General features: G+C 48.2%; 1 protein-coding gene across 1 annotated transcript in view; it reads left to right on the top strand.

Moving 5' to 3' along the window:
• Positions 1–11942: 11942 nt before the first annotated feature.
• LOC119291011 (probable 4-hydroxy-tetrahydrodipicolinate reductase 2, chloroplastic) overlaps positions 11943–13055 on the top strand; it is an 8117-nt gene continuing 7004 nt past the window's right edge. The window contains exon 1 of the mRNA XM_037569700.1: positions 11943–12230. Within this exon, the coding sequence (XP_037425597.1) occupies positions 12066–12230 (165 nt within the window). The 5' untranslated portion in view covers positions 11943–12065. The remainder of the gene's footprint in view (positions 12231–13055) is intronic.

Here is a 13055-nt window from a genome sequence, read left to right as displayed (position 1 = left end):
AGAGTCTTGAGCTTTTGAGCTTGAGCCAATCCTTTTATCCTTAGTATTTTGAGGGATCCACTTTCCTCATCCATGCCATGCCATTCATTGAGCTTTCCTGAAATATTTGTCTTGGAATAGTATTAGCTCAATGAGCTATATGTTGTTAGGAATTACCAAAACCACCTAGGGATAGTTGCACTTTCAGCGAGGTACCCTTGCCTTGATCTCTCCACCTCCTTGCGAGCCTGCCTGGCGAGGCCGCTCCTGAGGAAGCTTCCTGTCGTCCATCCCGCGAGGCTTGTTCCCTCGCGAGGGTCTTGAGCTTGAGTCGATGAAGATGGGCCGCATTGGGCCACCATTTGAGCCATGCCGCAGGCAGGCAAGTCTGGGGACCCCCGTTCCCAGAACACCGACATCGTCAGCCAAACACTGGGGGACAGAAAAAATTCCCACCAGAAGTTAAAACAGTAAACATGGTCTACGTGACTCACATACCAAAGAGAAGGCGCAAACGCGCGCTTAGAGACGTATACGCTGTAGAGCCCGTCGCCCCCAAATTCAACCCCTGGTCGGCCTGCCCGATCATTTTATCACAGGGACCACCCGACTGGTATCCGGCACGGAGGATCGGCTGCCTTGGTGCTCGACCCAATAATCGATGGATACCACCTCACTCGTGTCCTCATAGACGGCGACAGTAGTCTCAATCTGATATATCAAGACACTGTCCGCAAAATGGGGATAGACCCATCCAGAATCAGCCAAAGTAACACCACCTTTAAAGGAGTGATACCAGGCGTTGAGGCCTGCTGCACGGGCTCCCTCGTATTAGAGGTGACATTCGATTCTCCTGACAACTTCAGAAGCGAAGAATTACTCTTCGACATCGCTCGCTTCCGAGGCGGTTATCATGCATTACTCGAAAGAATGGCCTTTGCTTGCTTCAACGCAGTACCGCACTATGCCTACCTTAAACTCAAGATGCCCGGTCCACGTGGCGTCATCACTGTTAGCAGAAACACAGAGCGTTCCTTATGTGTGGAAGAGTATGTGGCGGCTCTAGCAGCCGGACACTAAGCGGACTCTCCTATCAGAATGCATGATCGGTCGTTAAGACCACAGACACGGTTAGACGAGTCCGGCGCACCACCGTCGGTAACAGCCCAGATAAACCTGAGCTGGGTGCTATACATGTACCCCCATAGAGGGCATCAAGGGCTGCAAACATGTAATAAAGCCCACCATTTGGCTTGACCTTAGTAACATGCCAATGTCTCACATTTCTACTATCCATTGATAAATAACCAACTTTTTGCACGCTTACGCCATACTCTTTTACATGAGTTTTCCTTTTTACAGACACCATTCGTGCGACACCCTTCCAGGACACGGCACAACGGAGACAAAGGCGTAGACGTGTAGCAGGGCCCCGCTCAAAGGTTTCTCTTTAGATTAAGCCCCTGTGTAAACCTTCTTTACTGTCTCTTGTTGCTTGACATCCCATGGGTATTCAATACACCCACGGGGGATACTGGCGTTATTGGCATTTCGCCACGACGGATTAATGCGCGTACCTGGAAATACAGGGTTCATAATCAAGGGCGCTACTCAGCCCAGTATATGTTATAAAGTCTGAATACCTTTGGGAGTGTTTGGCGTCGCGAGTTTAGCCTTATATGCATCAGCTCCGAATCATGTCTTTGGTCAAATGTTGGGTTTGCCCGGCTCTTGGGTTTGTTGTCTTACGTTCCGTTCGAATCGGCTAAGGCGGCCAAAGGAGAACTACTGCGATTGTGCCCTGGTTATTCTGGATGAGCACCTCAGCAGAGAAAGCCGAAAACTGACTGTCATGATACAGTGAGAGACTGGTCAACCACTCGAGGACTCATCAGAATCTTCGAGATTCCTCCGCATTAACAAAGGGCCGTTTCCTGGTCATGTACATATGCGCTCGTATCCGGATGCACGCGAAGGTACCAGGGGCTACATAGTATCCCCACTGTCAAACTCCTATGGCTAAGTGAAAGTGTTAAAGCTATATAGTCCGGTTGCCTAGTTCGACGTGTGATCACCTCCTTAATGGACCAAGACGTTGGATCAAGTGTGAATTACGCACATTTTTGCAAACACCCCCGCATTATATGCGTGGGGGCTGAAGCCAACGACTGCTAACTTTCAGAATATATATATATATATATACATCAAACGGCCGCACAGGAGGCACAATAACACTTTCGGGTGAAAGTATAAACATAGCCTTTATAATTAAAGTAGAATTGTTTTTACAATTAAATGACTTGTCACTCGAACATGACACTCTTCGAGCACTGAGCCTCTATTAAATGAACACCTTCTGTTACCTGCTCAAAATAGTGCTCGGCTGGGTCCTGGCTTCCCGCTGGATTCTGGGTTGCAATGATGGTGGCCTCCATATCCGCCCAATATGTTTTAACACGGGAAAGAGCCATCCATGCACCCTCTATGCACGCCGACCTCTTCATGGCATCGATTCGTGATACGGTGCCAAGGAATTGTTGCACTAAACCAAAATAACTGTCCGGCCTCGGTCCCTTCGGCCATAGATGGTCTATTACAGACCTCATTGCAAGACCGGACAACCTATGGAGCTCGGCCACAGCAGCCATCCTCTCACTCAATGGCAACAGGCGCGTTGGAGCACTGAATTGCGACCAGAACAGCCTTTCTACTTCACTATCTTTTTGATCCTTGAAGAACTTGGTCGCATCAGCCGTACTTTTTGCCAGATCCGCATACACGTCTATAGCACTCCAGAGCCGATCTAGAGGAGCGTACTTTGGATCTAAGAACTTCATCCGCAACAAATAGGGGCTTCCAGCCGCGATTTCTCCGGCTTGTCGAAGCTCCTCCCGCGCATCCCCAATTTCGGAACGCGTCTCCTTGGCCGCATCAAGGGCCTTCTTCAGGTCAGTCGACTTCGCCTGATTCTCCTTTTCAAGGAGCTCATACCGGTCGGCGGCATCTCTCGGCTCCATAGCCATCTCGGCTATTTTATCTTCACTTCGGCGATGAGTAGCATGTTCGGCTCTCAAATCTTCAGCCGCCTTTAGGGCAGCCGCATTGCTAGCACGGGTTTGTTCCTTGGCTAGGGCAAGTTCCGCCCTCAGGGCCTCCACGGCAGCAGCTCCGCCTGCAGCCAAAGCATATCACTTTAACATTATGCTCCTCTTAATATTTCCTATAACAAATGAGGAAAAAAGAGCACATAATCTGTGACTCGTCAAGCCGCTCATTTACAAGCGTGATGTCGGCGTCCACCACATCAGTCTGTCGCCTCAGTTCGGCGAATTCAGCGGTCCGGTCTATCGCCGGACCCTTAGCCACCTGCGCATGAATGCAGTGCAATCATTACTTGCAAGTGTGATCCTCTGTTTGCCGCCTAGGGCTGGCAACCAGAGTCTCAGGGGCTACTATCTATACGGAGCACACCTAGCGCGTGCGGTACAACCGAAAAAATATGTATTTCATAATGTACCTCAAAGCCTTTGAGCAGGCTCGTAAAAGCTTCATTCAACCCGCTTGTGGCGGATGAAATCTTCTCAAACACCGTACCCATTAATGCACGGTGATCCTCCGAGAGAGCAGCTTGCTCCAGAAGGCCCGTCAGCATGTCCGGCCGGTCGCCGGACTGTGCTGGACCCTTCTTATTGCCCCCCATGGGAGCCGAACGCTCCGGGCTCAGGGCGGCCAAAGTTTCAGCTTCTGGCCTCGGTGAATCTGGACTCCTCCGTGACGACACCTCGTGGTCGCCCGCCCCATGGGGCGGAGAGGCAGGTGGGGTTTCACTCTCCATCATCTCTGGAAGAAGATCCCCCGAAGACGAACTCTGTCGAGAAGAGCTACTAGCCGGACTGCAAAGGATGGATCCTGGTTATTGTTCTTGGAGGAGGAAGCGGTAGCTTTGTATTTACAGTTAACTTACAGCTCGGTGGAGGGTTGGCCCGTTTGCGAGCATGGCGCTGTGAGGACGCCCTCCGAGGCAGGGCCCCCTGGTGAAGTTTTCTTCCCTTGTCTAGGCGCCTCCGCTTCCAAGTCTTCGGAGGCGGCCCTCTTCTTCCCGCGGGGGGAAGCAACATTGGATTCCCCTCCCTGACTATCCTCCTTCGTGGAGACAGTAATTCCCCCGGTTTGGATGTGCAATGTGTGAAGCTCTGCTTCTCTGTTCTTCCCTTCGTCTTTCCCTGAGGGCACTTGACTTAGCACATGTCTAAGCATCCTGGCTATTGCAGGACTAGGCGAGACTTCGGGAAGTGGTGCCGGACACCTGATTCTCTCCGCCTTGCTGAGCCGATCCTGGCCACGGATGGTTTTCAGAATAATGTTGTGATAAATATAAACAAAGTGTTCGGTTTCAGGGTTACTTACTTGGGTATCTGGGCGGTTGCAGCTTAGGCCCACATCCTCGGTGGTGTCCGGACACTTTACTTGTGGTCCGAAGAATAACCTATACATCCCTTCGAGCGTCATGCCGAAGAAGTGCTGAATAGTTTGCGGACCTTCTGAGTTGAACTCCCACATCCGGAGAGGCCGACGCTTGCACGGCAAGATCCGTCGGAGTAGCATTACCTGAATTATGCTGACAAGACCGATGTCCCTCTCAAGAAGCTCCCGAATGCGGCTCTGCAATGTCGGTACGTCATTAGCAGGCCCCCAGTCTAGTCCCACGTTGGCCCATGACGCCAGTTGAGGCAGAGGGCCCGAGCGGAAGTCGAGGGCAGCCGCCGACTTTGTGTCTCTAGGAGCCGTGACATAGAACCACCTCCACTGCCATAGATTGGACACCTCCGGGAAGAAGCCCTCTAGCCATGGGGCATCGGCGTTTCTGCTTATTGCAGCACCTCCGCACTCTGCGTGTCGCCCCTCGATCACCTTCGGCTTTACATTGAAGGTCTTGAGCCATAAGCCGAAGTGTGGGGTGATATGGAGGAAGGCTTCGCACACGATGATAAATGACGAGATGTGAAGGATGGAGTCCGGAGCTAGATCATGAAAATCTAGACCGTAATAGAACATGAGCCCTCTCACGAAGGGATCGAGGGTGAAGCCTAAGCCTCGGAGGAAGTGAGAAACAAATACGATGCTCTCATTGGGCTCGGGAGTGGGGATGGCCTGGCCTGGAGCAGGAAGCTTGTGCTTGATGTTGGTGGTCAGATATCTGGCCTCCCTAAGCTTCGCAATGTCCTCCTCTGTGACAGAGGAGGCCATCCACCGACCTTGAAGGTTGGATCCGGACATGATTGAAGATCCGAAGTGCCTAAGCTTGAGCTTCGGGTGTTGGAACTCGAGATGCGGAAAGGTGCAAGCATGGTAAGAGAGAGGGATAGGCCTCGGCCCCTCTATAAAGGGGGGTGAATATCAAATGTCCTCAGCGTAACCATTTGGGACTTGCCTAAAAACACGGAGTCATACTAACAGGCGTAGTAGGGTTGCCCGCACCCGTATTGATGAGAATCCCGCAATAAGGGGGACATGATCTCTGCTTCGACGAGGCGTGCCAATAAAACCGCCTTACAGTGCATGTCGTGGCAGGCTGAGAAAAACCGGTTCGTATTAAGCCAGGTCGCGGCGTAAGGGCACACCATGAAAAATTGTCAACAGATTAGATTTGTAAAGTGTTGTGCTCTCTACGGTGGTGTGTGGAAATTATCTTGCAGATCCGGGCACGATCCTTAATCTACCTTGGAGTATTCGGAGATGGAACCCGCCTTGCAATGCCGAAGACAATCTGTGCGCCAGACTCATCGTCATTGAAGCCTGGTTCAGGGGCTACTGAGGGAGTCCTGTATTAGGGGGTATCCGGACAGCCGGACTATATACTTTGGCCGGATTGTTGGACTATGAAGATACAAGACTCAAGACTTCGTCCCGTGTCCGGATGGGACTCTCCTTTGCGTGGAAGACAAGCTTGGTGATTCGGATGATAGATCTCCTTCTTTGTAACCGACTCTATGTAACCCTAGCCTCCTCCAGTGTCTATATAAACCGGAGGGTTTAATCCGTAGAAAAAGAACAATCATAATCATAGGCTAGCTCCTAGGGTTTAGCCTCTACGATCTCGTGGTAGATCAACTCTTGTAATACTCATATCATCAAGATCAATCAAGCAGGAAGTAGGGTATTACCTCCATCGAGAGGACCCAAACCTGGGTAAAACATCGTATCCCCTGCCTCCTGTTACCATTAGCCTTAGACGCACAGTTCGGGACCCCCTACTCGAGATCCGCCGGTTTTGACACCGACACCTACCCCCCTTTCTACTGTCAGTCTTAGAACCACGACACGGAGCGAATCAACGGCGGAGACGATCGGCACCGAGGTTGAAGAAGAGACCGAGGAGCTCGATGCAGGGCTCCCGGCTAGATCCAGTGGGCAAGGATGACGAGGTCAACCTTGGTGGCGAGGCCGGGCACGTGCTCAGGCACTGGGGAGGCTATAGGCGTGCGAGTGACCGTGGCCATGGCGACAGTGGATCGGGTGCGTGTTTAGGAGAGAGTGGTGGCTCGAGGAGGAAGGGGAAGAGAGATAGGGTTCGCCTACGGCGTCGCGGGGTGACCTTATCCCCGCGAGGAGGCGCTAGATGCCCGACGCGTGGCCATCGGTGGCATGGACGCCGCGGGCGCGTCCACGAGCCTCGATGAAAAGAAGGAAGAAGAAGAAGGCTAGGCGTTGGGCTGGGCCGCACTGTGCTAGGTGGGCTTAAGTACACAATAGCTTCTGGCCTTTTGTCTTTTATTTTTCTATTTTTCTTTTTCTAGTAGCTTTTGCATTTTCTTTTAGCCACAAATGAGTTTGCAAAAATATGCCATTGGCCCAAAATAAATTCAAAGAAATATTGTGCACTGCCACAAAAAATTTGGAATCTAATTGAAGCTTTTAGAATTTCGCATAAATGGAAAAACAATTAATTTGCTGATTTGCACTGTTTTAAATTGCTATAGTCCATCTTGGCTTGGAGGTGATGTTGTATTCCTTAACAATTAAATGTTATGGAATTTTGGGTAAAAGATGAACTATTTGCAGCAACTTCTGTGCAACTCCATATTTCACTTGCAAATTGAATTTGATTTGAAAGTGGAAATTTCAAAGGATATTTGAATCGAAGGTGATCAAGCACTGTTTAGTAAAATGATTAGCTAAACCACAGAGGGTTACTGTAGCATGACACTGGGGGTGTTACAAATGACCCCTGCAATTTTCCAAAATTTGACATGACAGTTGTATTAGTACTACAAATTTTCTCGTACATCTAAAACACCATCCGTTGCCACTTTACTCCAAATTTGTCTTTCATAGGTAATAAAAAATATCCACAACATCACACGCAGTTTTTTTGTAGGAACCATTTGTGGTGAAAATTTCTGGGTCTATTTAAGTCTTCCTCATTAAGCTTCACTGGCTCGTCTGCTCCAGTGCGGGCAACCCCCGAATCCACGAATCCCGATCCACATTCCCGTACTCCCTTCTTGCAAAGATGACGCCATGGAAACGCTTCGTGAAGGCCCGTACGATGGTCGTGTCCTCACTGAGCACTGCCGCCTGTGCCAAGAGCGCGGCCGCCTACGCCGAGAGTGTCGCCGCATCCGCATTGAGCGCGGCCGCATTCGCCGAGAGGGCATCTGCGGCGGCCGACAGGGCAGCTGCAGCAGCCAAGACGGCTGCAGCTACTCCTGCGACGGCGACTGTAAACGCTGAGAGCGCTCGAGCTGCCGTCTATGCTGCCGATGTCGCCCTGGCCTGGGTCGAGGCCATCCACGCCAAGATCGAGGACGCACACGCCAAGATATTCTAGGCCACCTCGGAATCCAGCATGCAACCCATGTCCGAAAAGGCGGCGATGGCCATGGAGCACCTGCTTTCTCATGAGATCACCGAGCGGGAGCTGTAGATGCAGGAGGCGGCGGAGATCGAGGAGCGCTAAGAGGGGGAATTGCGTGTGGCTGAGGTCGAGGTAGAGAAGAGTCTGTCCGTCGAGGAATTGGCGGGGAGTACCAACGCGAGCTCTGGTGCAGCTACTACTACAAGTACTATAACATTGAGGGCGGCGCCGAGGACAACTTTAGCGGGGGAGGCGCAGTCCACCAACTACGGCATGTCGCCAGGACAAGTCGTCGACATCTCATCTCACACCAGCGATGCATAGGCCGGCGCGGCGGCGGATTTGTTAAAATTATGCGTAATTAGGTTTTGTTTTTAATGCTAGTCTTTTGTTAGAGAAATGTTTAGGTTAACTGGCTTTGTTTAATTACTAAAATGGCTCGATTCAGTAAGTGTGATCTGTGTGATGTACGCTCTTTTGTGTGCCCAAATTAGCAAGCGAAGTTAAATTATGCAATGACATACCCGGGAAATTTCCACCCAAATTTGAATTATCAAACTCATCCCATGTGCGTAAAGCAGAAGAATCATTTGCGATGCACACAATCGTTCAAATTGAATAGTGTCCGGCGGCACCGCGCGCAAAGTTTCCCTCCACATTTCAAATATTTTGGCCTATGCCGAAATATCTACCCCACCCCCCCTTCCCCACCCCTTTTCTCCCCGACCACAAGTCACATTTTCCTTGTTTCCTCCTTCCTTCCTTCCTTCCTTCCTAAGCTATAGTCGCTTCCTCGTTTGCTTCCTCGCTCTCGCCGTCTCGCATCCTGCCGCCGGGGTCGCCATGGTCTTCTTCAAAGACCTCTTCAGCGGTTCCTCCTCCGACGATGACTCCTTCACCACCTGGGTATGCCTCTCTTCTCTCTCTCAGGCTATGACTTGGAATGAAGTATTTTTACCTAGCGGTCGATTTGAGTCATTTCTTCCTCTCATAGCCCCCTAGGACCATCAATCGCAATGAATGGAGCGGGGTGGCTGAAGATCTGTCTGCTCGTTGTCACCATCAATCTCCATGCGTGAAGTTAGTTGCGTTTGAATATGTGGACGGTGGGAGGAAGTTTCTGGCATGTGCAGAGAATATTAGACCCTCTTTCGTTGTTACAAATCATTTATTAGACGTGATCCAGACACTGTCACAGTATCAACCCATTCATACCACACCTTCAACCAAACGCATCCTAAGACAGTGTCACAGTTTATACCTAGTATCTAAAAATGTTTCCATCTCATCAGCGGTGCCATTAGAAAATTATTTGGCACAACTTCAGCAGTTTGTGCAGCCAACTTTGGTCCACACATCCGAGCAGCCAAGCAGTAAAATACTAAATCTTTATGGCACGAAGGAACTGGGCATCGGAGCAACTTGGTGCTCCGGAGTCCGGGTCCCTTATTTTTTCCGCTGCATCGACTTGCCAGTGCAGGGCACCGCTGCGAGATGTAGCAACAGTTGTCTTTACACCGGTTTTGGCATATATAGTGGACGACCTTAGTGCTATTAGTTCTATGTTACTAAATTTGTGCATGTACACACCTGTTAGTATCAATTTGCTGTCATCCAAACACTGTCGCTATGCTGTTGCAGTTATATTTACCTTCCTCATAAATGCTCAATTTGTTATTTATAGTACATGAGTAAGAACTTGTAGTGTTGTTGTAGTTAATTATAGCTTCTGATGTTTTACAATTTGGTTGTTGTCTTAGTAGCAATTAATTCATTTGCATATTGATCTTTTTGAGAAGATATGTGATAATTAATCTGTTTCTTCAGTTTTTCAAAATAAGTATTGATGATTTTCTATGTTGCTATAAACCCATTTCCCGTACAATTGTTAATGATCTAGTTTTAAATATTATAGGATGAACGGAAGTGTTTTTACTTGGAGTGGGTTGATCAAGAGTGACCATAGTCTTTGAAGATGTGCCTAGCAAAACTTTGAAGCATGTATGAAGAAGAGAACAGAGGTAGGCTTAGAGAAAGTGTTGTCAATGCTGAATAATATTTGAAGATGCGGGATAAAAAGAGGAGGTGTAGAATGAGCTCAGATTTTTAAAATCAGACTTTGCTAAGATGGTTGACGAAGAAGGAGGCACTTTCCCAGTTGGCCAGTGCAAAACAGGTTCTTACTAAACTGAAAGCAGAGGTGGATAAGACGAGTCTGGATGATCTCGATCAGGGAAATGAATATATTGTTCTAATATTGTTCTTATAAGTTAAACTAGCTATATGTTGTACTTTGCTGTTTTCAGATAGCTATCATACTATGATGTTAAAATATATCTATGTGCCTGATATGAAATTGGCAAACGGCTGTTCGATATGAAATCTGAATTTGCGTAATACTGAAACTAATAATTGTAAACTAATAAACCTGCTAAATGGGTCATGGAACTTTGCAAACGGTTCTAGCAGTAAACGCGCTTGTGATGGATAGCCCAATGCCACACAATTTTCTTCATCAAATCGTATGTGTTGTAGTTGATAAAAGCAAACGGTTAACCAAGGCAGAGCGTGTGTGATAGTTACACCTATCACACACGATCCTATACATAAACCTATGTGGGATGTACATACGAACGAAAATGTTTTCCCTAGAATGACTGTGTGGGATGTACATACGAACGGAAACGTTTTCCCTGGATTGACTATGTGGGATGTACATACGAACGGAAACATTTTTCCTAGATTGACTGTGTGGGATGTACATAAGAATGGAAACATGTTCCTTGGATTGACTATGTGTGATATACATACGAACGAAAATGTTTTTCTGGGATTCAGCGTGTAGGACTTACATACGAACGGAAACGAGCAAAAGAACTATGTGGAGCCGCACCCTTTCCATACGGACCGCAATGAGGATTCTCTCCAACATAGATGATCCATCATCGAAGAGAATGAGCAACTTTGTTTGTTACTATAAGCAAGTAGTTGGGTGGAACAAAGTGGCGTTGGAGCCCAAAGCCATGCAACTTTGACGCCGAGCTTGTACCAACAATCTGAGAAGAAGCCATTGACTTTGTCCCATTGTTGGTTGAAATTGAATGAAAAACCGAAGTGCCAAACCATCGTTGAGGAGCTCCACAATGGCACCAAAAAGATGAAGAAAACAATGGCACTAGCTCCAGTCAATCAATTGCATTGGGTGATGAAGAAGAACAAAGTGGAGGGGCGGACATACAAGATACAACTCACAGTGCCCAAGAGGAACCAACATGTGATGGGAACACACAGGAGAAGGAGAGGTCACGCGTGATGGCGTGGCAAGCAAATGTCCATCAGATGGACGAGCATTTTTTCTGTCAAGGAGATGAAGAAAGGAGGAGATGTACAATCTCTTCGTTGATGTGCAAAGGGAGAGGATGGATTTTGGAGTTCGACCAGGAGAGGGTCAAAGGGATGTTGAACACCGAGAGGGAGAAAATAGACTTGAAGAAGCAAGAGAAATATACAAAACGGGAGCTAAAAAGGAGGTGACATTGCAAGGAATCGCGAGAGAGGGGGAGGGAGTTGAGGATTGCGAAAAAACGAAGGAATCGAGGATCAGGATACTGTCCTCTTGGATGTTGAAGCCAAGAAGTAGGTGATCAACATGAGGAAGATGATCAACGAGCGAAACAATGCAGGTGTATGATTCATTCGTGTATCCCATATCTATGAATGGATTGTTTGAATTTTATTTTAACATGTAATGAATAGTTGGATCAGTGTTTATTTTGTATCGTCAACAAATTGTTGAAATGATAATAAATTTGTGCTCTATGATGAACATGCATGAAATTGTATGAATATGAGGTTTGATATATGGGAAGTGTGGTTGTCCGCAAGGACAAACGAGTCCGGCCGACCCGAACTCCTCGGAAACATCTAGAGGGTCGGATTTGTTCGGCGTGGTTGTACACGTTTTTAGGGTAATTATTAAAACTCTCCCCGCAAAAAAAAAGTAATTAAAACTCTGTTCTGAGATGAAAAGACCCTGCCCATCAGCAGTTCAGCACCTTCACGGCACCACGGGCCCGCTACGGATAAACGTCGCTACTCGCTAGCCGTCCGGTGAGGCCGCGCAAGCAGCTGCCGCCGAGATAAACCGTTTGTTGGCCAGGTCTCTCTATCCGGCTTCACCCCGCAAACTATATCGTGCAGTCAGCCGCGCCGCCGAGCTAAGACAAAAATGCTCTCGCTGCGGGCGCCGCCCCGTACTTTCTCGCCCTCGCCGTGGCGGAGACGGGGCCGCCTCGACGGTTTCGCCGCGCCGCGTTGTGTCAGCGCCGCGCCACCCGCGACAACCCTAGAGACGGCTACCGCGCGGCCGGCAGGCGTCTCCTTCCCGATTCTGGTACGCCGGCTGCATTTATCACGCCACCCCTAACCTGTTCGGCGGAATGCCGCTGAGGCCACTGGTCTTCAGTTGTGTGCAGTCGTAACTTTATCGCACTAGGTAAACTTCCACGATTTTCTCATCATAAATCGTTTCTTTAGTTATATATATGGCTACTTGATGCACAGTGAGGTATGAGACTTTGGCGGCTATAAATTTGCCCTTTATCATTATGTACTGGATTTCGAGTTCCCATGCTGGTGCTGCAAAGGAGGAGTACTTTTTTTCATTTGAAGCAACCAAATATCAGTGCAAAATGTCTTACGCTTATAAGACAAGGTCAATCCTGCTCCACAATATCTTATCCATATGATACCCTATCTAGGCCTTTGGAAGACTATAAAGGACAGACGAGGAAGTTGATGCAATCATCAAACGAACATAAGCATAGCTGCCAAAATAACAAAAGGAAGTTGAACTGACCTAACCACATTTGATTACTTAGTAATAGATGATGCCCAACGTATAATTCTGTAAAAAATGAACGATGTCCTGTTTGGTTCACATTTTACACTGATTTTTTTTTGTATCCACTTGTAAAGAACAGAAAATGTGTTGATCTTATAGTCCAATATTTTTTTAACTAGCAATGTGCCTGTGCGTTGCAACGGATCCAAAGTAGAATAATGTATATTCACAAATTTGAAAGAAAACAGTCAAGTTTTGATATACACTAGAAGAACGCCCGTGCGTTGCAACGGGGCCACATTAACTTTAAGAGTTCAATATTACGACATTGGCGACCTTTTTTACCATCAAATCCTCAACACACACTCTCTCCCC

The sequence above is a fragment of the Triticum dicoccoides genome, chromosome 4B, assembly GCF_002162155.2.
Source record: "Triticum dicoccoides isolate Atlit2015 ecotype Zavitan chromosome 4B, WEW_v2.0, whole genome shotgun sequence".
Taxonomy (NCBI): Eukaryota; Viridiplantae; Streptophyta; class Magnoliopsida; order Poales; family Poaceae; genus Triticum; species Triticum dicoccoides.
Note: the sequence above shows the minus strand (reverse complement) of the source record. Positions and strands in the feature narration are given on the sequence as shown.